Raw genomic sequence first — 23,147 nt, forward strand, 5'->3', positions numbered from 1 at the left:
GTTTAGTAAATTGTTGAAGAAGCCACAAAGTTGTAAGAGTAGGAACGAAGGAAGGCGGATGGCGTGGTTACGCACAGCACCTTGAGCCATGGCTGGTGAGCCATCCATCTCCCCACTATTTATTAGGCTCAGCTGGTGGAGTGGACGTCTTCAAACTAGATGGTGATTGGTTGGTTGGACGGTTGTTTGATCTCCAGTGCTATCCATGAGTCAAAGTGTTCTTGGGTAAGACACTGAACCTCACATTGACATCGATGTGTTCATCAGTGTGTGACTGAAGTGAAAAGCGCTGCATACTGCATTTAAAGTTCATATATGAATGCAAAGCGTTGAATGGATGAACGAGAAACATATGTTTATGTTAAATATAGAATATTTCATAGTAATTTTCACAAATTTCCAGTGTGTAAACACCAAACACATAAGCAGTACATGTGTTTAAAGTTAATCACATGGTTCCTATTTCCTTTTAGCATGCAATTGATTTAATTTAAGAAACAGTTTCAGTTACAAATATTGATTATAGCAAAATACTGATATAATACAGTTTCTTGTCAGCAATATATGTAGTGGATTTTACAAGCTTAAAAAATACACGCATGGACTGTTTGTCTATTTTGAAACTGGCATATCTGGGTTTAAGCAGTGTCTCCACAACAACATATAACAAACAAACATAATTCTAGACGACACCATCTGTTTCAAAGAGTGTAGAAAGGAAATATAGTGCAGCACTGTTTCCTCTGACCCAAGTTATTCATTTAGAACTGACTGGATGAGAAAATATTCAAACAACTCACCAAACTGAAACAATAGACTCTGTGGTTTGTCATTACCCACACAAGCATGCTCGTACAGTACCTGCTGTCTAAACGGTAAGGAAACCACAGCCAGCAAAATGATGAATGTTGCAAAAATCTTTAATATTTTTTATCTGACACCTATATGGTGTGGAGGTTTGCATGGCAGTGGGGGAATAACACTGTTTGTTTTATGCTTGGGAGTGGATTAATAACCCTACATCAATCCATACTGTGTGCAATGAATAAACTTGCTGACATATTTATTGAGGTATCAATATGGGTCTAAGTTTGATAAATCCTCTGACCAATAAAATTTAGTATCCATGCTGCTTCCTTGCTATGAACACAATTAAAGTTTTATTTGCTGAATCAAAAGCAACAATAGAGTATAAATAAATATATATATATATTAATATATATAAATATATATTTTATAAAGATGTATTTTGACTGTTTAACTAAACATATAATTCTAAATTCCTGATCAGTTGATTTTATCATTAGACTTGAAAATATGTTCATTTTATTGATGTCTTACACATATTTTCCAAATCATTTGTCCAAATGATGCGTATTACAATTGATTTTCGCATAAGAAAGCTCCCTAAACCCCCCTTCTTTACTCCCATCTTTGCTCTCTTTTTCTTTTGCTCCTCTCCTCTTCTACCCTCTTGCTCCCTTTCTTTGTCCCGCCCTTTCCTCCTCCCTCTCCTCTCCGTATACCTCCAGCAGCTGTCATACAGTAGTGTGAGCACAAGTTGAGATGATCTATGAGCTTCTACATCAGAGCAATTAGCCAAAAGAAAATCAGATTGGAGGAGAAACAAGGAAATAAAGAAAGGGACAAGGGGGGAGTGGGAAAAGGATGTCATTTAAAATGGAAACAGAATTGTCTTGTTGCAGAGGCTCAGGGTTATGAGCAAAGTTAAAAGTAAACAAAGTCATGTGATGCTTTTGCAGAGATGGTGGGTGGGGAAGAAGGTGAATGCGGGCAAAGAGTGAAGGAAATAAATGGATCTGGGAAAAGGGGGGAAATCTGGTTTAAGTCCAAGGGTAGAAAGAGATGAAGAGTAATTGGGTGGAGAGATCCAAAATGGTTGGAGGGACATGAAGAACAGCTGGGGGGAAAGGAAGGAGAGAGTGAAGGTTGATAGGTGGAGCATTGAGCCTACACACTGAGTGATTGAGAAAGGTAGCTATTGGGAGGGTTTGAAGAGAGTAAAAGTAGAAAAATATAGAGATGTGGGGAGGTTAATGCTGGTGCAGTAGCAAAAGAGGGAGGGAAGGGAAAACGGAAAGTAGGACAGATGTAGGTAGAGGGGTGGGAGGAAAGATGAGGAAATTTCATAGCAAGGACAAAATAAAAATTACTGGCTAAAGGTTAATAAAATGCTTCTCTGAAGTACCTATTACAGTAGTAGATGGTGTTATGGCATTTCATAAAGTAATATGTGAGAAAACAAACTATTTATTTGGGCGATTTTTGTAACATTTCCTCTGAGATTTTTTTCATGTAAAATACAACTAAGGTATTATTTTTGGATCTAAATAGGCCCAAATTTGTAAACATTGATGAACAAAAGTACGAAAGACAACACTACGGTTGCAGGTGAGGCAGAAGAGATAAAGTGGTCAAGCAAGACACGAGACAAGAATAAACATCAGATTGGATTTTTCTTCTGGAGAGAGGTCAGAGAACAGAATGTCAGAGGGTGCAGAGGTAGCTTCATTGTTGCTATCAGTAAGTAATAACTGTTTAACTCCCCTATTTTGTTGCAATTGATTTGCTTGGCTTTGTCGGAGAAGTTGCTAAAATAGAGATTAGTAATCATGAAAAGAATACAATCATTATCATCTTTCCGTCTACTCTGTGAAGCTTGTAAATCAGAGGAGTCTGAAGCTGTGGTTTATTCCTATAATTCCTATGACAAACAATAGCAAGGAGTTGGCATTGATCAAAGGAAACCTGATAAACGTACCGAGGGAAGTATTACTGATTTCATGTGAGTCAGTGACAATCAGTGACTCTAAAATGGGAAGAAACAAGGGCAGAAACCAAAACTCAGCAAAATACACAAGGACACAAGCGTTACAGAATAAAACATTAAGTGAAGTTAACAAAGAAACAGAAGTATGTCAAAATAGAACAGGTCGTAAGGTCGACCAGACAAGGACAAGGAAAATACTAAAACAGACGCAAAGTTCATGTATGTGTTGTTTATTGTCACACTGTATTATTTTGGTAAATACAATGTTGTGCAAAAGCCTTGAGTCACTCCTCATTTCTTCATATTTCACTTTCACTGGGTCAGATACCTCTCCAGTCTTTCTGAAGATTTTTCTAAATTTTCTTCGTACCTCATACACGTCCTCGTACATGAAAATTTTCATTTTTTCTTCCTTCTTTTATCTTAAGCCACTTATTGCAGGCCAATGATTTTAGACACTCAAAAAGAAAGCACACACACATTATTTTTTTTCCCATTTCTTAAGTTGCATCTGCAAACTAATGCTAAAGTAAGTAAAAATTTAAAAATTCAAATACATATCTTGCCAGGTATGAAATGGTATTAAGTATTGTAGTGTAATGGTATTGTTGCATCAGCAACGTGAATAATTCCAAAAAGAGCTATTCGACAAAATTTTGGCAAATCTCAGCATGGTGTACAGTGTGTACTTAATATATCTGAGGAAGCTGGACAAGCGAATAAAAGAAGTGTCATGGCTATGAACTATCCACAGCAGATGAACCGTTTCTGAAAGTATTTTCTGTAAGAAAAAGAAATATGATCCGGCAAAAACTGCCACAGGACCTGAAAGTTGCATCTGGTCCTTCATATAATTAGAAATGGTCTCCATAGACTGTCAAAAAGCCATTCTTAAGGAAGGGAAACGGGGAGAAAAGGCTGAGCTATGCTAAATTTCATAACGGTCAGGTCTTTGGGAGGGATAAACCCTCCACAGAGGCCAGACTTAAACATTATTAAAGCAGTGTGGGATTATCTTGACAGACAACGGAACAAAAGGCAGCCAACATCCAAAGAAGAGCTTTGAAATGTCTTTCAAGAAGCCTGGAGAACTATTCCTGAAGACTACTTAAAGAAACACTATGTAAGTAAAGGGATCTACAGTATCACACTGTGGTAAAGTTGACTTTAAATCCAACGGTTTACATATTTTTTTGTTTAACATATCAGCTCTTAGTTTTTTTCATAAATACCTAAATAAACTGGATTGTGCTCATATGCCAAACATTAAGAAAATATTATTAATGATCAATCAATTCTACCACTGATTTCCAATATGGACATAGACATCTGCAGTCCTGGAAACACCAGGAAACAAATTATATGTTACCTAACATGACCTTGTTCCCACCACCTTACAAGATGCACACTCAGACTGTTGACAGACAATCTGTCCATTCTGTACTTCAGTAAGACTGAGAATCTTTCTCTTTTCTTCCCTGAGCCTAAGGAGCCTCCATCACATCTGACAGCTCATCACAACACATGAGACCTGCTCCAAACCATCAGTGATAGCATTACTGCTGACTTGAAATGGGTTTTGGACTTTTTTCTTTCATTAATGGATAGCTTAATTCTATAGTCATAGAATCACTGCCTTCTTTGCTGACTAGGAATATTAGCACATTGTTGAATACATTTGATTGTATTGTCTTATTATTCTTGACATAACTAAAATAAGATCAGATGAGTTAAGGATAACAAACTTACAACAAAGTCGAACCTATCTCGTAGCTACCTATAGGAGAAAATAGAGGACGGCTCTAGTAGATACAGCTTTCTAGTGCAGTTACTTTCATTTTTATCTTCACTAAAAAAAGGTGGAATGACCTGGAATGATCTGGCCAAAGTTAAAAACATGTAAATAGATTGTTCAACAGAGGTTGAACAGAGAAATCCAAAGCCAGAAATCAACTTTCAAGATGAGAGGTTGACATTTTATGACCAGACACAGTAATTATTTGTGGATGCAAAAAGCAAATAGCAGTTCTGACCATTTCTGCAACCTGCAGCGGTCAAATGCCACAAAATCGCGTGTTCCCTCAAAATGGTGTCTGGAATCCATGGATCATATTGTCAAAAAACAGAGACAAAAACAAAAAAACAGAAAACCATTATAGTCCTTTTTCATTAAACATTTGCAGAGATTTATGAAAGTCCTATGAGGTCAAAGATACAATGTGAAGGAGGATTGGTGAGGACTTGGGAGAAGACAACTGTGTGAATCCAACCTCGGTTAGCACCACAGTGGATGAAGTGTGATGAAGCTTCAATGTTCCAAAGATGAACTACAAAAAGTGCGTCATAATTCATGATAATGAATAGTCATTGTTTCAACCCACTGTTAAGCAATACTTCAGTACTAATGTTAGTGATATTAAATGTTCATCACAATCTAATATTCATCAATATGAACTGCAATCAGTTCAAATGTATGAAAGTAATAATCAAGGTAAGATTGGTATGATATGAACTGTTCTAAAGGTGCATCGCTTTGAGGATTTCAATATAGAAATATAGAGCAACAACATCTCCTTTCCCTTCATGAAGGATGGTCCAGTGTATCTTACAATAAAACAAACACAAGCAGAAGCACTGACGTTCCATCAGCATCATTTATGGCCGCCAAGAAGATACTCCCAGGTCATTTCTCTCAGTTAAGTTTCTTTTTTAAGGAAAAGACTGTTCAACCACAACTAGCAAAGGTTTTCCAAAAATCAAAGCACTGCTTAGATACGGCCACACTTCCTATTTCATAGTGTTAGGATCAGATTTAATTGGGTGTGACAAATGAACCCAAAAAATAAACATGAGAGTGTTGTCCCGGAAAAATCTTTTTGTGGTGTGATATCCACTATGGTGCAATCTCATTTAACTTGGTTTAATCCTCACTTGTTGTGTTTGGTTTTAAAGTATGACGACACATATAACTCCCATGTGACAGCGCTTGTGATGCAGAAACTAAAATAAAATAGGCAATTTGTTCCATACTCCTCCTTTTGCTTGTTTTTATGAAAAATGGCTGCAAAGATTTTGGGCAATCTCGCAAGTATACAAACGGTAATGAAAATGCAACCTCATTATGTTGACGGCGCACCAAATATGCTACTGAAAAGCCTCAACTGCTCAACTGAGCAAGACTGAGTAAAAGAAATGACATACCACTGCAATTCTATTAAACATAGAGACGTAGACGTGAGAAAGTATTAAAGACAGAATAATGTTGTGTTGCTTTTGGTTGTTGAAATCAAACCTGATGATTTTGGCCAGCATTCAGCTCCAGTTAGCCTAATTAATGTGTTTGAGTGTAGGGGTTTAATAAATTATGTTCACAAGTGTTTGTTGTTGCTGGGGTTACAAATCTTAGCAATTATTTAGCTGAGTACATGCAGTTAGAATGATTCTAATAATCTTACAACTTTAACAGAAAACCAGGTCCCTCCTTTATTTATAGTCATTTAAGGGAATAGGGAATTGTGACATGAATCCAAACTTTCAGCGCTGAGAGCATGCACAAGCAAATGTTTATTGCTGAATGAGGTTATCAAAACATTGACTAAAACACTCTTGAGAAACAAATACAAGATTTTTGCTTTCTGCAGTAGTATTCCCAGTTCTAATCTAAGGTGTTTCAGCAAAGCTTGACGTGCAACATAAAGCAATTAAACATCCAGGTTTCTGGGAAAAGGAGTTATTGGCGTAGAAAATTGATTTTTGTACCCTAACTGAAACAAGTTGCAGGATGTCTAAAGCAGTGATTAAAAACAAGCTTATGTCACTTTGTGTGAGCGAATGTTCAGCAATGTGTATGCAACCCATTTATTTACTGTAATTGTACAGAATATCTCAAAATGTAGGTTCGTTTCGTGCAATTTCTCAGTGTCAGATATTCTTGTGTACATAACTCATTGGCTTTGGATGGCTGTTTGACCGCTTATGGAAGAACAGCAGGCCAAACTACACACACACACACACACACACACACGCAAACACCTTACAGAATCTGTCAAACCACCATTGTCCACCTTTGAGTATAATGGGTATTGTACTGGAAGCATTAGCGGTCTTTCAGCACAGCTCAGCATGATTTTGCGCAACACCGGCACTATGAGAGTTTGTTTGTGTAGATGGGTGTGTAAGTTTGAGTGCCATAATAGATGGATTCAGGCATAAACAGCTGGTCTGCTTCGACTAAGTATTTAGAGCTAGACATAAATAGGCTAATTAATTGTGATAGATGCCGGCACTTCAGTTCTTCCCCCATTTATCAATTTTTTTCTTCATAAGAATTTCTCCAAAATGCACAGCATCACTCTCATGCAACTCTCTCAAACAGTATTCTGAATTCAGGGTTGGTTTCTTGATGTTTGGGAATGAGTTTCAAGAGTAGGACTCTTTTGCTCTTCAGTGTGCAGATAAATCAGTCGCTTATCGAGGTAAGTGACCTTCAGTGACCTTCAGTCGGCCCACACAGGCCTTCATCTGCCCGAGCTGAAGATCCCATCAGCCTTTGTATCGCTGAGGTTAAAGTCACATCATCACCCCAGTGGCTACTGAGAGGAGTTCATTGAAACAACTAGAGAGGCACTACTTGACTTGTTGAATAGGCTTCCATTTTCATTTTGAGAAGTTTAAAAAGCTGTCGTTGGTGTTAGCTGAGCGGTTAAAGCAATGGTCCAATAGCCATGAGTGTTGGAGCACAATTTCAAAAGATGAGCTGGCTGAATTGCTCAGCTTCCACAATGCTGGGAAAGATCACTATATAAACTGACAATGTAACATGTGGAGGTGTTTAATGGTGTTTAAATGTATCACCGATCTTCATTTCGACGCTTAGTTTTATGAAGCACGGCTTGGTCTTTTAGATGTGTTTGGTTGTCCGGCTTTAAACTTGAGTCTTTTAGCTCATCAGCCTTGATTTCAGTCATAAAAGGGTATTATTTTCAATGCTCTAAAACCCCACAATAAACTGCTGAAGCTGAGAAATAAAGACACCAAAGGAATGCTTAAACGTACAGTTCCTTGAATGGCCGTTTAGACCTGGCTCCAAAAGTGAGTCAGTTAGATGTTGAAATGCCAGCCTTATCAATGAAAAAAAAAAGAAAGAATTTTACAGCCGTACCAAAAAACTGGTTTTGGTCTTTTATGCTAATGTGTCCCTTCATGATAACTTAAAGGGGGGGGGGGGGGGTTATTCAAGTCACCCATTAAGATTATATGAAGACTTGGGTGGAGTCTGCTGTAGTGATTTTCTGCCAGAAAGTTAAATGATATACTATACAGAGTGATAAAGTCCATATAGACTCAGGCTTTGCACTGATGACAAGCTCTCCTCTTTAGTCCGTAAGACTTGGCGTCCATGATTTCCAAAACCATTTTTTTTTAACAGTTTTCCACGTTGCTTCAGTCCAGAGAAGACAGCAGTTTTTCTGGATCATTTTCGCATATGGGTTCTTCTTTGGATGATAAAGCTTTAACCTGCATTTATGGGTGGCACAGTGAACTGGGGTCACAGACAGTGATTTGTCAAAGTGTCCCTGAGTCTATGTACTGACTGCCTGTTTTTTCCTTTTTAAGCGGTGCCACCTGATGGCTGAAGATTATCGTATTCCAATATTGATTTTTAGTCCCTTGTGCAAAGAGATGTCTCCAGATTCATTTCATCTTTTGGTGATATTATGTGCTGTAGATAACAGAAGATTCAAAGTTTTTGCAACTTTATGTCGAAGAACATTAATGGGAAATTGCTCCACAATTTGGAGATGCATTTTTTTTGTTGTCTGTGAACTTCTGACAAATTTTTCATCTGAGAGACTCTGTTTCTTTAAGGTGCTCTTCCTTTACCCTATCATGTTACTGACCTTTTGCCAATTAACCTGATTAGTGGCAACATCTTCTTCAACTGTTTATTTTTAACACTGCTTACTTTTCCAGCCTGTTGTTGCCCCCAATCTTAACCTTTTGTTGCTTCCATCAGATTCAAGAAGAAATAATATATTTTATTAAGACAGCATGATGTTTGTCTTGTGGATGTATTAGGGCATTTTGACTATCACTTCTTATTTCATATAAACTATGTATAATTCCTATGTTTTTGTCATATGTCCGTGTGTGTAGTGCGTGTTGACACTACTGTCTTGGCCAGGACACTCTCACAAAAGACATCTTTGATCTCAATGAAACTTATTCTTACTTAATTAAAGATAATGATAATAATAATAACATTAATTACATTGATATAGTTTTTATACGATTATTTAGTTTGATAATTAAGATAATTATATAGCTACAGCTGCTGTCAGTGGTTGTGTAGGCCGATACAGTGCAATCAAAAAAGATTACCGGTGCACAGTTTACTGTTGTTATACTGTTTTATGTCAGCGTTATGCAGAGAGATGTCAATTACAACATGCTCTCAGCCAAATGAAACACCATGTGCTCTCCTTTACTTCAGATTTGGCGTGTATGCATCCTGCCTTGATTTGTCTGTGCGGCACGTAACTGCAATAAATGGTGCATAATTCACAAGTACCACTGCATTTAGGAAGTGTCCAAAATACATCAGCAGCTGTCTAGACATACTCATTATCGAGACTTATATATAGTGAGAATGTGAACAATTCTAATACATTTGTTTGTACCTTTGCCTCTTGAGGCAGAAATGAGTATTACGATAACAAACACTTCTTTCTCACTTGCCTCAGGTCTTCCGCATTAGTTTTTTCCTGCATGCAGTTTGAAGATTTTCAAAATAGACATACTCCAAATTAAGCTAAGCTGAGCTAAATTTTTCCGTTTTTCAATAATGAAATGAAACAGATCACGACCCTGAGCATGATGTCATCACCTCATCTCTCTTTCGCCTTGCTTCTTTCTCCTCTTTTCCCCTGCAGACAGCAACTTCATCCTGGCCAATGCACAGGTCTCGAAGGGATTTCCCATTGTGTACTGCTCTGATGGCTTCTGTGAGCTCACGGGCTTCTCTCGGGCGGAGGTCATGCAGAAGAGCTGTGCCTGTAAGTTCCTATATGGGCCAGAGACCAGTGAAAGCATCATCCTCAGCATTGATGAGGCCTTGGAGGAGCGCAAAGAGTTTAAAGATGAGATAATGTTCTACACAAAGACAGGTAAAAAAAGGCAAAAACTTATCTTACTATTTGTGTTATATAATTGCTTGACTGTGCAACACAGTCTTCCTCTAAACTCAAGTTGAAAAGGCCAGAGGATATCTCAGACATATATTAGAGAATGTGCAGAGAGCCTAGATCTCATGTGGGACTTAATCTTCTGTATTGTCATTAATGTGTTCTCTGTGGCTATTTCTGTGAAATCTCCATTTAGATTCCCATATGGACTAATGGATAGATAAAATAATGACGAGAAGTAAAGACATAAAACTTCTTTTATTGATCCATGCTCATTAAACAGTGATTAAACAAAGCCATTAATGAGAAATGTCCTCCAATTATTATTTAACTTCCAGACACATTAAACTTTAATAGCTATCCACTAGTGGCTGCTTATTCATGTCACTATCAGTTACACTAAATTCAATATCTAGCTGTGGTGTGGTATGGTTGTGGTGTGTGCTTCACTGATTAGACAGCTGGCTACTGAAAAAAATGGAGATAAAAGATAATGGACACATCAAGGCATCAGTAGATTCCTTTCCTGCTCTGATATAATTTGGTGCTATTTGACAGTTAATTCAAAGTTTTCTTTTAGTTTTGTAGCTGTAGCTTCTGATGTGTGTTTCAGCAAAAAAATATTGGAAGAAAGAAGGGAACAAATGTAAAGTTTGTGATTTTTTTCACAGTATGAAAAAGCATGGCAGAGAGTAACTTGTATTATGGCAGTTCTGCATGGTTACTACTTTCTCATCACAAGATTAGTTAAGGAGCTTCTCTTGAGTTTTCTGTTAATCATGCCAGAGGGAATACTTTGAAGTGGTTTAGTGTGCTATGTTGAAATGCATGTCAAGGTTTTCAGTGTTGAGAAGTTGTCTCTCTTTTAATCTGGCTCGATCATCACTGTAATTTAGGCTGAACGCATAACTTGCTCCATAACGGCTTGCATTCAGCTTCACAGTCGTCCTAAAGAAAGTCTGAACAAAGCTACAGACATGAACTGATTCTTGTTCTGATTATATCCCAGATAGCAAACTCAGACTGAAGCAACATTTGAATATCGTAGGCCAGAATATTGATAGTGTACTTCTGACATAAACTGGCAGAAAATATATAATTCAGTTGTCATTTCAAAGTCTTTCCGTTTACCACATTTAGATGTTGATTAAATAGTGGCATCTTAATTGCAACACAGTGTTGATTCAGTGACATATTTTCATTATTGAATCTATAAAATATTTGACACACCATGAATTTGAATCTCAACTAAAAATTCTGCCTTTTGACGATAACTCAGTGTTGAATTAACAACACATGATGTAGATTCGCAGCTGGGGGGGAATATGCAAACCTGATGTCTCACCAAAGATACTGCAATTATAGTATAACAACATAGGCTGCGTGTTACCATGGGAACCATGCATTAGTTGGTGAATCGTAATGAACTATACGTTTTTATATATTCAGTCCCTATTAGTGAACAAATGCTTTTTAAGTTTACAGCTGACATTTGATCTAACACGCACCAATGACTTATGTATTGTACCTTGTTATTATAAGACAGTAGTTAAAAATTTAGGAGCTGTCCTGTATGTGTAGCTGTCATGACAAAAGGGTATTAGGCAGGTATTAACACTCTAATTTGGACACCTCTCCATTCATACAACGTGTTCCTCTTATGAAAGAAGGATTGATTGGCATATTGTGTGGAGAGGAAGTGTAAAGTAACGATTTCATGTGAGCACACAAAGAACCTGAAGATGGAAACCTCGGTTAGCATCATAATGACTGTCGTTATACCCGTTATCCCTGCGTGGGGTTAGGCTTTGACTAATACAATGGAAGTCTGGCTCTGTTGAACTTGCCTTGTAGTGTCCCCCTTTCACTGTAAGCTTCTGTGACTAAATTTACAATCAAACTCTAAAGTATGGAAATCTTTACATATGCAACTGAGAAAATCTGTGTCTAATAAGCAATACAAATTGCCCCCTTTTTTTCCCTTCTAAATTCATTCTTTCAGCTTGATATTGTAGTCCTGTCAGCCCATTTCCTTTTGAACACTGAGTTATTTTGTGTGGTTTTGTCCAAGTCCGTTGGTGGTGGGTAATCTGTCTTGATGACATTGTTTCCAACTGGTTCTGAAAAGTGGCACCGGTTGCTGGAAGCTGTTAATGTTTTTTTGCATTGATTAAACGAATATGTTGGACGAACTTCAAGAGATGTTTCTGAATGTTGATTCACCTTCAAAGCATTTTGGTGAACTCGATCACGTGGTCTGATGAAGAGCCCCAGAGCAGCTGTTAAACGCACCTTGTGGTAATGTTGTTTTGACAGCTGCTGTAAATATTGTTTATGACGTTGTAGTCTCTCAGAAAAAGACAATTACAGGTAGGATGATATTGAATATGTATTTTTGCTTTGCTGCTTTTCTTTGAATTTTCTGTGACTGACTGATATAAATTTAGCAGGCTGCTCAATGCAGTTTGTATACGCACAGCTCTGTTAATACTATCGCAGATGTGACTCCCATACTTTGCCTTATATCACGCCCCAGCATCCATTTCTCTTCTGTTCTCTTTCACCTCCCTTTTCTTTCCTTACATTTCCCTCTGTTACTCCCATGCCAGCACTATTTTAGTTTTCTTCCAAATGTCTGAGTATCTTCACATAGCTCTGTTGCTGCCAGTTTGTCTATATGTGTCTCACTGCACTGGCCTCCATCCCTGCGTTAGCCCTTTTATTTCATCATCCCTCTCTTTCCGTCTGTCACAGCAGAGTTCTGAAAGTAAACGAAGCTGATTGACTCAGTTTGTCCTCCGTCTGTCTGCCTGAAAAAAAAGAACGCTGCATGCTCGCAATCAGGAATGCTCCTTCTCACACAGCGTGCTTGATAGCGCCGCTTTGTCTTGCAAGCGTGCAAATACTCACTCACACACACACACGTGCACACACACACAGGCTGAGACAAAAACCCTGTGATTGAGTTATCACCAGGCAAGGAAGATTTAGTGAGCAGGAGTGATGGGAGGAAACTCCATGGGAAATCCCTTAATTCCCTTCTGCAAACTGAATTGAAGAGAATGAAAAGCAGAGCCACATCTCCACTGTGAAGGTTTTCATCATGAGAGTGTTAATAGAATAAGAAATTTTTATCTTTTTGAGGAAAAATGTTGGTCGACAATATTAGTTGAACAGCAAAATAAGAATATGGAGTTAATTAATCAAAGAAAAGAATATTCACATAATTTTTAATGGGTCTCAACAGTTGCTTCTATACAATAATTGCAGAATAGATGTCTTTCCTCCTTAGCATTGTGTTAACACTCACCTGAAGGCAAACTTCTAAAACTTCTGCTTTATAGAGGTGCTCAGATCTAGTCGACATGCAGACACATTAGTTGTCATTTCAAGTTTTATTAGACTTCTTGAATTTTCAATGCAAGAGTTCTTTCTTAAACTGACGCAATGTCCCACGGTTTTCACCAACAGGTCGTCCATTGTCTGGTTTTTGGTGCAGAGCAGACTGTTTATAATCTGAAATACTCTACAATGTTCCGTGAAGTTGAGAAAAACTGCAATGAGGGAAGACTTTGAGACTAGCGTCCATGATGGTGATGGTCACCAAATGTAATTTATTAACTTTGATTGTTTTCTAACTCTAACCAAATTGAGTTATTGGATAAACCCAACTAGAAAGTGACAAAGTTTTCTTGTAATATGCTGTGTTAAATGTAACCAGGGCAATCAGCAAAAGGGCATCCTTGAGGGTGACAGTCCTGTTGTACAAAGAATGCATTTTATTATTAACCACGATTGTTTCCCTACATTAAGCAACTAATGTTATTGCCTAAACCCAACTAGGAAGTGACAAGTTGTGTTTCTGGGTGATTCTTGATTCAGAATTCAGAAAAGTCCATGGTCTTATGTTCTATTTCACAGGAGTTGGGACCTCAGATATGAGTTCATCTCTTTCCATGCCTGGGGAACAATGGCTCAGTCTATTTTAAGGCTCTGTCTCTCTCTAGGGACTTTATACTGTAGATATTCTCACTAATAAGTGAAGGAATCTATAGAGTTGTTGTTCAGTAACACAGACTCACAGATGCACTGTAGATCAATTCAGACACTTACCAAAGATGGTGTTTGACAATGTTAATAATGGTGTTCTTCCTTTTCAGCTGTGCTGTTCTGGTGCCTGCTGGACATTGTTCCAATTAAGAACGAGAAGGGGGATGTGGTGCTCTTTCTGGCTTCATTTAAGGACATCACTGACACTAAAGCCAAATCCATTCATGAGGACAAGAAGGAAGGTAAGCGTTTGTGTGTGTGTTAGTACTTTTGAATGAAAAACCAATGCACATGCATTAGAAGACAATAACCACAAACCCCAAAATAACACATTTTTATCAAATATGTGGATTTTGGTGATTTGGGTAAGAAGAGTTTTATATATATTTGTCTTTATATCTGTCTGTTAAAATGCTCTGGAGACAAAACAATCACTTAACCAAGAATGTAGCACAATATTTGCGTGTGTTATTATATTCTTTAGTAGAGATTCAAAGAGCAACTAAAATAAGGAAAGTTATAAACTTCAAGTCCCTCAGAGTCAAAATCCCTCAAGCATTACCTAAAGGGCAACATCTCAGTAAAAGCCAAGGAGAGCCTGCAGAAAGTCAGTGGCTGTTGTAGGTGTCAGCAAAGTGCGCCTAATTACTTCAATTACCGCAAATCAGGAGAAACTAGAGGAAAGTTATTTTATCCATATCGTTATATGTGTTCTATAGAAAAAGAAAAGAGCTTCATGTCCCTATAACTATAAAAGGTTTGACTCTGACAAGCTTGTTTAAAATAGGAATATGCCTGCTATGGGTCAGAAACATACACTTTAAATTATCAGTGCCGGCAGAAGGCATTACTAAACAATGATTATAAGCGCAAACAAAACTAAGAGTCCTAAAACCTAGAATTTGAACAAACAGGAAATACAGTGACAGATTGAGATTACAGGTCAATTCAGACTGAGGAGATCACTAAGCAACCACATATCTTCAAGGGCTTCTTCTCAGCTTGCATTTAGACCACAGATAAGAACACTGAGTCAAAATTTCAATGCAATTCCTCTGTCACATATTGGCTATAATGGGCTTCATTGTTGGTCAATTAATCTGTGTTTTGTTTAGGTCTTAGAAGCTAAAAATGAGCAGTTTTTAGTTGAGGTGGGCTTTGGTGCTGCATTTATTTGTTTAACCAGTCACCGTACACTTTTGCTATATTGACCACTATCACTAAAATGTTACATAATACAAGGCTCCACAAATCGTCCAACTGAAACACTTATATAGGTTGTATGTTCACATACTTTAATACAGCTCATAATGCTAAAAAAAAAATACTTTTTCCACTTCTTGGTTGGGTTTATGCATTAAACATTGCTTGGTTAGGGTTAGAAATCAGAAATCTCTTATGGCCTCAAGAGATGGATGCATATTCTTTGAAAATGATTATTGGTCTTACCTACATACATGAACCAATGCTACATGGGTACATTTTGGGGAGGAGGACAGTGTTGAAGGTTCCCTTGTGTTGGTAAAACTCCTTCTCTGAAGTAGGTCATGAATAAGACACAATAAAAGGATAAATGTAATCAGATGCCGTTCCTGCTGTGCAGACACAAAACAAAAAGGGGTGGGGGGGTTCCTCTGCATTTTAGCTGGAGAAGCCATTCATGGACATACACCTCAGCACTTAGCTCATATTGTGGACATGGTGTGATTAAAAGGAAGACCCAGCCTCTAAAGTCAACAATCACTTTTCACCTGCTGATCTCCTTCTTTTCTTTGCTTTTTCCTTTTCTGTCATAAATTTCCCCCTTTAGTAAAAACCTAATTCTTTCATTGGTTCCCTGCTTACGGTTCTTCTATCCTTGCTTCTTTGCTCCTCCATCACCTCTATTCTCATCTGTCCCAGCTGTTTCTACAGTATCTGTCCATTTTCACCTCCTCAGTCTACCTTACATGCCTTTGCCCCCCCCATACACAACACTCTCCCGTCCCCACTGTTACTCCCCCTCAACTCTCACAAGAATTCCTTTAAAAGCGGTGGGAAATTCATTAGATCTAAAAATAAGCACGTCCCTGTCTTTGTGCTCCTGCTGCGTTGCGTTCCCAAAGGCTGCACCATGTTATTGATGGGCCATGTCTGTTCTCCTCGTCTGGGGTCTGTACACACACAGAACACACACGATTTCCACACACGCTTTCCAAAGGACACTCAAAAGCAGTTATCACTTCTACTTTCAGCTTTGTTATTGTCTGTATACCCCCCCCCCCAAACCAATCTGGCCTCAGTCCTTTCCTGTTGGCTCACAGCAGTGACAATGGAGTCCAGAACCCAGCCGCAATAAAGTGCCTTCTATTTACCCAACTCCTGTCTAAACTCATCACTCCTGCACTACTTTATCTGCAGCCACAATACACTTAAAAACACACACAGGGGCAGGCTTGCAACAATACTCACACCAATTCACACCTGTAGAAAATAGGCCACAGGAAGTATACCGTGGTATACTTAACTGTCTCTTAAAAATTGCACTTTCCGTTGGAGATAGTGCTAACACAAGGAGTCATTATCAGCTGTTATGTAAGGTTAAATCATCAAAACAGGTAAAGGTAAATTCATAGTGAATATCCTGCTGTTTTTCCCATTCCTTCCTCTATTTGCATGTTTGAGCCAACTGCACAGTCTGCACAGAAATGACATATTATAGCTGTTGCATATTCATGTTTTCCAATTCAGGACATAATGTTGTGTATCTCATCAAGCATAATGACTGATTCAGTCCTCGAGAGTTAACCCTGGGGGGTAAAGAATTGCAGATTGGTGTGTGCTGACTTTTTCATGTGTGTATGTTCACAGATCGACGGCGCGGCAGGGTGAAAACAGGCTCTCCATTCAGCAAGGCTCGTATGCGGAGCAGCACTGTGCTCTACCACATCTCTGGTCACCTCCACAGCAGGGAGAAGAGCAAGATTAAACTCAACAAGGTATCATCGTACTCAAACTGTGGCGCAAGATGTGACATGATAAATCAAGCGTGGGTGAGGGTGACTGAATAACACGGAAAGAGAGAAGATTCCTGCTGTTACTGAAGCCTGATAGGCAAAATCAAGGGCAGGCAGGTGAGACGGATGATAGGAGGACCCTTCAGTAGATAAAATTCTCCCACAAATGAAGAATGAACAAACATATAGATGAACACATAGTTAGTTAACATAGTTAACTGCAGGACTGATAAAAATGCTATCAAGCTTCACTTTGAACTGCAGTTAAATACAATTCAGTTACCACCGAGTTCTAGCTCTGCTTCAGCAACTTTGCTTTTTAAAAGAATTTATATGCATAGAAAGGACCGACCTTCAACAAGAAGAAAATCTTTTTTTTTATCAAAATAAAATAAAATAAAATTTATTTGTATAGCACATTTCATGTACAAACAATTCAAAGTGCTTTACATAAAATAAAAGCATTGCAGCAGGAAAGCATTAAAAATACATAAAAGAATATAAAGAGAAACAAATACGTAAAATCATTTAAATGAATTTAAAAACAAGCAACAGTCTAGAATAGTTAAAAGATACCGTGCAGATTTCATTCATAGACACATGAGAACAGAAATGTTTTTAACCTGGATTTAAAAATGTCTACATTTGGTGAAAGTTTAATCTCCACTGGCAGTTTGTTCCACTTGTTTGCAGCATAACAGCTAAATGCTGCTTCTCCATGTTTAGTCTGGACTCTGGACTGGACCAGCTGACCTGAGTCCTTGGATCTAAGAGCTCTGCTGGGTTTATATTCTCTGAACATATCACAGATGTATTTTGGGCCTAAACCGTTCTGGGATTTGTAAACTATCAGGCTTTTATAATCCAACATGAATGGCTTCTTTTACCAACATGTTAACAGTAACATTAATCATCCAAAGCAAACAAAACAAACAAAAAACAGAATTAGACAGCCAGAGCGAACAATATAAACCTTGTCCAGGGGATACACTGATTACTCGGCTGTTGAGCAGAATTGGCCTATTTTCAGCTTCACTGGCCGCAGCGTCACAGGGAGCTCGGGCGTTTTCAGAAATACGATTTATACATCGGTTACGTGTTAGCACAGCCACAAACGGCTGTGCTAACACGGCCTTTGCTCCATGTAGAAGAATTGGGTAGTTATTAGGGATGTACCGATACTGGTATCGGGCCGATACTATTCTAACATACTTGTACTCGTTAAAGTTAACCGATACCAGGAACCGATACCATGAAGACCGCGATCAGAGGGTGTCCAAGTCCTGGTGTGCAATATACAACTACACAAAAATATACATTTTTTATTTACTATATCAGTACTTTGTTTGTACTCGTTTCATAATACAGAGGAAAACTCTATTCCTAAAAAGAATTTTAAAAAATCCTCAGTGAACCCATATTTCGCTGTTAACGCAGTTGCGCAGGTGGGAATTATGAGACCGATCAGAGGCTGAAGGACAACATGAAAACAGAGAAAGAGGGGAAATGGAGCGCTTTCTGGTGCGAAGCAAACCACCAACCACCAGTGCAGAGACTGCTGACAACCCACCACCTATAGAAAAGAGGGAAAAAAAACTGTCAGCAGACAGTATCATGAAAGTTACCCGTCTTATGGCGTCAGTTGGACCGGGGGTGTCAGCAATCCTCAGCCCGAGTGCTTCCTGTCGGGAGCAGTTAGCTAATGCTAACTGAACTGCTAGTGAGCTAATTCTTCTGCATCGAACTACCTAAGCATCTATGGGGTAAGAAATCAGTCAAAAAGAAACGTGCATCTGTGCAAGTAATCCGCGCATATTTGGGAAATGTGTGCGTCTTTGGTTGTAGTTGAGGATAAAATAAATATGTGCAATCTCTAAAAATGAGTCCATCTGTGTTTATAATGGGTTGTGTTTTGATATTTGTCAAAATACGAATTGAAAAGTTACGACATCAAAAAATACATACACGAATCGAAAAGTTACGAATCAAAAAGTTACGATTACGAATTTCTCAAGTGCAGGAAAGGGGACAAAAATATGTCATCGCTGACGTCATCACGTCACAGGCATTACTTTGACCACAGTGCGGACTCTATATTACTCTATATTTACTATTATTATTATAGAATAAAGTAGAATTTTCGAGAAAAAAGTCAACTCCTCTGGTCCATCATCTAATTACTTTATTTTCGACATTTCGACTTTATTCTCGACAGGCAAAATATAAATATTTTTTCTTATGCCTGGCCCTAATACTCTTCCGTAGTTTTCTCTGTTTTCTCACACTGACAGATTATTTTTAACAGTTGGCACGATGAAAGAGATGGACAGCCTCAGGAATCTCTCCAGACAGTTAACAGAAAACTCACCTCTTCCATAAAACTGTGGGACCAACGCGCCTGTCTGAGTCTCTGTGCATTGGGATGCATCTTCCTACAGCTCTATCGATCAAGGAAATTGTGTGATTAGTTTACACGTGGGCATAGGGGCTTTAGAATTGAAACTACAACCAAATCTGTCTTCTTATGTCATATTCTTGTGGAAATATGCATATTTAAGATGAAATGAATGATTAAAAATCTATCAGGTCTCACATTTGAACAGATTTTTTCCTCCTATTTTCTTTCTTTCTTTTAAAATAAATATATATATTAAATAAGAAGAAGAAATAAATAAAATGTTTGTCTTGTCATCTGGTGCAGTTTTGTATTTTGATTATTGTTTTTCTTTGATCAGCTGATGCTTCAGTATCAGATTTGCACATACAAACAGTTCTTTGTGGTATTTGTATCTACAAAACAGGGTCAGTTACTGAACGGATTGGGAGAAAGAAACTTCTGTTTTCTCTTATCTTGCTCAGAATGTGTTTGGGGACCTACCTGCTCTACCTGAGTACAAGGTAGCAGATGCCAAGAAGTCCAAATTCATCCTCCTTCACTACAGTACATTCAAAGCAGGTTGGGACTGGCTGATTCTCCTCGCCACATTTTACGTTGCTGTGACAGTGCCCTATAACGTGTGCTTCATCGGTGACCATGACGACCTGACCCGCAGCACGACTGTTAGCGACATCGGAGTAGAGATACTTTTCATCATAGGTAGGTTTTGTTTCTAAACTATTAAACTCATTGATGTCGATACTTGAGCCTACATGATTCCCAACATTTGAAATAACAAAACCTTCCCATTTGTCTCTTGTTGCTAGACATCATTTTCAATTTCCGCACCACTTATGTCAGCAAGTCAGGCCAGGTAATCTTTGACGCTCGGCAGATATGCATTCATTACCTGACTACATGGTTCATCATCGACCTGGTGGCTGCGTTACCTTTTGACCTGCTATATGCTGTCAAAGTCAGCGTGGTAAGTAGCCAGCTGCTTGTTACTTTAGCCCTCGGATACTGTACAGTCACAGTCTAAATTGCCAGTCACTTTCAAGAAACATTTGGTCAATATTACAGAAGAAACACAGAGATAAGAAAGAAAGTAAGGTTGAAATAAGAAATATAAGCGAACGAAAACACTTTTTGATCATTTTCACTCTGAAATAATAACAGTCATGTCTAATGTGTTGTTTAAGTAACAGCAGGGTTTAACTGTGTTTTCCCTGAAAAGATCAACACCGTTTAATAAGAGCACTCAGCTGGGCTGTGTCCAGAGGTGCCCCAGTGCCTCTTTTATTTGGCATATTGATTCCACATTCTGCACAAGCCCAGACAAAACAATCACAGCCACATCATTAAAACCTTTTCTTCGTCCCTGCTTGAATCAAATACATGCCCCCCATAGGAGTAGTTGATTGGAGGAAGGAACACAGATCGAGAGCAATTAGGAAGATTGTCTTGTCTTGCATCTGGTTGAATGATCTCACCCAACAATGTTGGATTATAGGGAGCTTTTGATGATCCCAAAAGATGCTTACACAATATACACATGTTTTATAGCAACATATGCTGCCATTCACATGTTTTGTTTTGTTTTTCTGAGGGAAGACCTTGCTTATTTCAGCAAAATTATATTAAACCACACTCTTTATGTATTACAGCAGCATTGTTTTGTAGTAAAATACCAATGCTGAAAGAACGGATAGAAATTAAATGGTGAGAAAAATAGCAATAGGGGCTGTCTGAAAAGTGTTGGAAAAGAAAGAAAAGCATGCTGTGTTGTTACTAAAAAAAGGAAGGAAGAGGGTGTGAGCAGTGACAGGCTGCTCCAGGCGAAGATACCAGTTTGGTTCCAAATTCTATTCTTGGAAATACCATACACTCCCAGTGGATCTGGTTCTGGGTGTGGGGCTACTGGGCCATAAGATCCCCTACTGCTGCTGGCGAGAGCAGGAATGGAAGGTATAATTGCTGATCGTTCTGTGCGATGTCCCCTCTAAGGACAGAGCATTCAGAATATCCCCTTTGAGGACAGAAGCCATCTTTTACCTAAATGAGCCCTGGGATCTCAGTAGTGTCCCTCCCCTGTGTTCTGCTGTCTTTTGGTTGTGTCATATGTCTCTGTCATGTCAACTTTGCTGGCATGTTTTGCTGTGTGTCAAAAAGTCCCCATCTTGAATTTTATTCCTTTGTTCTTTCTTTTCTTGCTAAAACTATAATTAGTTTGCACAACTTATCTTATATTATCTTGTCAGTGTAATATACGTACTGTATTTTCTGTGATCACCCCTCCCCACAATGCATTTTTGGTTGAAAAGGTATCTAAAAGGTGCATAGATGTGTAGGTTAAAACTTGGTTGAATGGGATGCAAAAGGGAGAGTTTAGGCCTATTTGAATATGTTCAATAAATGTTCACATTTAGCCCAGATTTTACCAGGATTTGCAAAAGAAGAAAAAAAGGCATTCGCACAGTTGGAAATTGATCTTGACTTTGCACTCACAAACACTTACTGAGCTTTCGTCTTTGTGTAAACCACACTCATCCACCAGTAGAATATAGTTTGAAAAATGTTAGCCAGTGTCATGTTTCTTTCCAAGACCCTGAATTAAATTAAGTGGGAATATAAAATGGATGGATGGACTTTTCTTTCCACTAAAAATCAGACGGATTGATTGTGTGTTTTCGTCGCATTTTCAGCGACTGAAAAGTGGGTGAAAACAGTTTTTAAATGTGCAAACTGCCAGTCAACCAAATTTAAAACAAAACTCAACTCTGAGATTTTCTTACATATTTACAGCTGTTTGTGTGATGTTGTGGGCTGCTATGGTTCAAAAGATCCCACAAAAATGAACATTTGAACAAACCTCGGATACAAAAAAAAGTGAGATGCATTTGAATGCTGAAATTATTTTTCTGGGAATAAAAACAAAAAAACCTTCTTTTATATTTGGAATAGTTTGGTCAGCTGATGCAGTATGATCTGCATTAGTTGTGCTAAGACATTCCAGTTCTAATTAAACTTTCTTTGGTTACGTCTCCTTGGCACACATGCCTTGTTCTCATATTGGAGAACAGTTTTATTTGTGCTTATTGCACAGCCAATACTGCTGCAGCAGTGAAAGGGGGGTGGACTTGACCCGTCATGTTGTTGTGATACACTTGTAGGGCCAAAGGCATAGCTGCAGGTGGAGAAATAATGAGCATTTCTGTAAAGTCATACTCTCATGAACACAAATGCTGCCTTTAAAAGCAAAAGGATAAGAAGTAATCAGGTAGCTAAATGTAAATTTCACACCTGATTACCTGAGGAAATAAAAATGTGAATAGCCGGGGTGAGATGGAATGGACAGAGGGAGAACTTAAAGCAGGAAAAGGCAAGAGGTGCGTGTGCTTTTTGGGTGCATTTTATTGCTTACTGTTTGGGTTGCTGGGGGGAGAGCGGGATGTGGCGCAGCCTGCTCTCTCCATTGGTGGGAAGCGGGCTGGTGATAGATAGTGGAGAGGAGATGGAGCTTCTCCCCAGGGTTCAGTAGGAGGCTTCATTACCTCTTGTGCTGTACAAGTTCTTTATTTCTCGCAGCAAGAGTGTGCAGGAAGCACCATGAAGCATATTGGAGACATGTTGGGGAAGCTGCTCTGATACTGGCCGTCCACTTCTGCTCCCCTTAGCTCTTCTTTTCTCTCATACAAACATATTTTCTTACCTTACTTTATAAAAACTTGTCTATCAATTTTCTACCC

The 23,147-nt window shown here is 38.5% G+C and overlaps 1 protein-coding gene across 1 annotated transcript in view; it reads left to right on the forward strand.

The window, feature by feature from the left end:
• kcnh8 (potassium voltage-gated channel, subfamily H (eag-related), member 8) overlaps positions 1-23,147 on the forward strand; it is a 55,434-nt gene that overhangs the window by 8,203 nt on the left and 24,084 nt on the right. The window contains exons 2-6 of the mRNA XM_075449933.1: positions 9,724-9,957; positions 14,136-14,267; positions 16,876-17,003; positions 19,881-20,118; positions 20,226-20,383. Coding sequence (XP_075306048.1) covers positions 9,724-9,957; positions 14,136-14,267; positions 16,876-17,003; positions 19,881-20,118; positions 20,226-20,383 — 890 coding nt within the window. The remainder of the gene's footprint in view (positions 1-9,723; positions 9,958-14,135; positions 14,268-16,875; positions 17,004-19,880; positions 20,119-20,225; positions 20,384-23,147) is intronic.

Source organism: Odontesthes bonariensis, chromosome 18, assembly GCF_027942865.1.
Source record: "Odontesthes bonariensis isolate fOdoBon6 chromosome 18, fOdoBon6.hap1, whole genome shotgun sequence".
Classification (NCBI taxonomy): Eukaryota; Metazoa; Chordata; class Actinopteri; order Atheriniformes; family Atherinopsidae; genus Odontesthes; species Odontesthes bonariensis.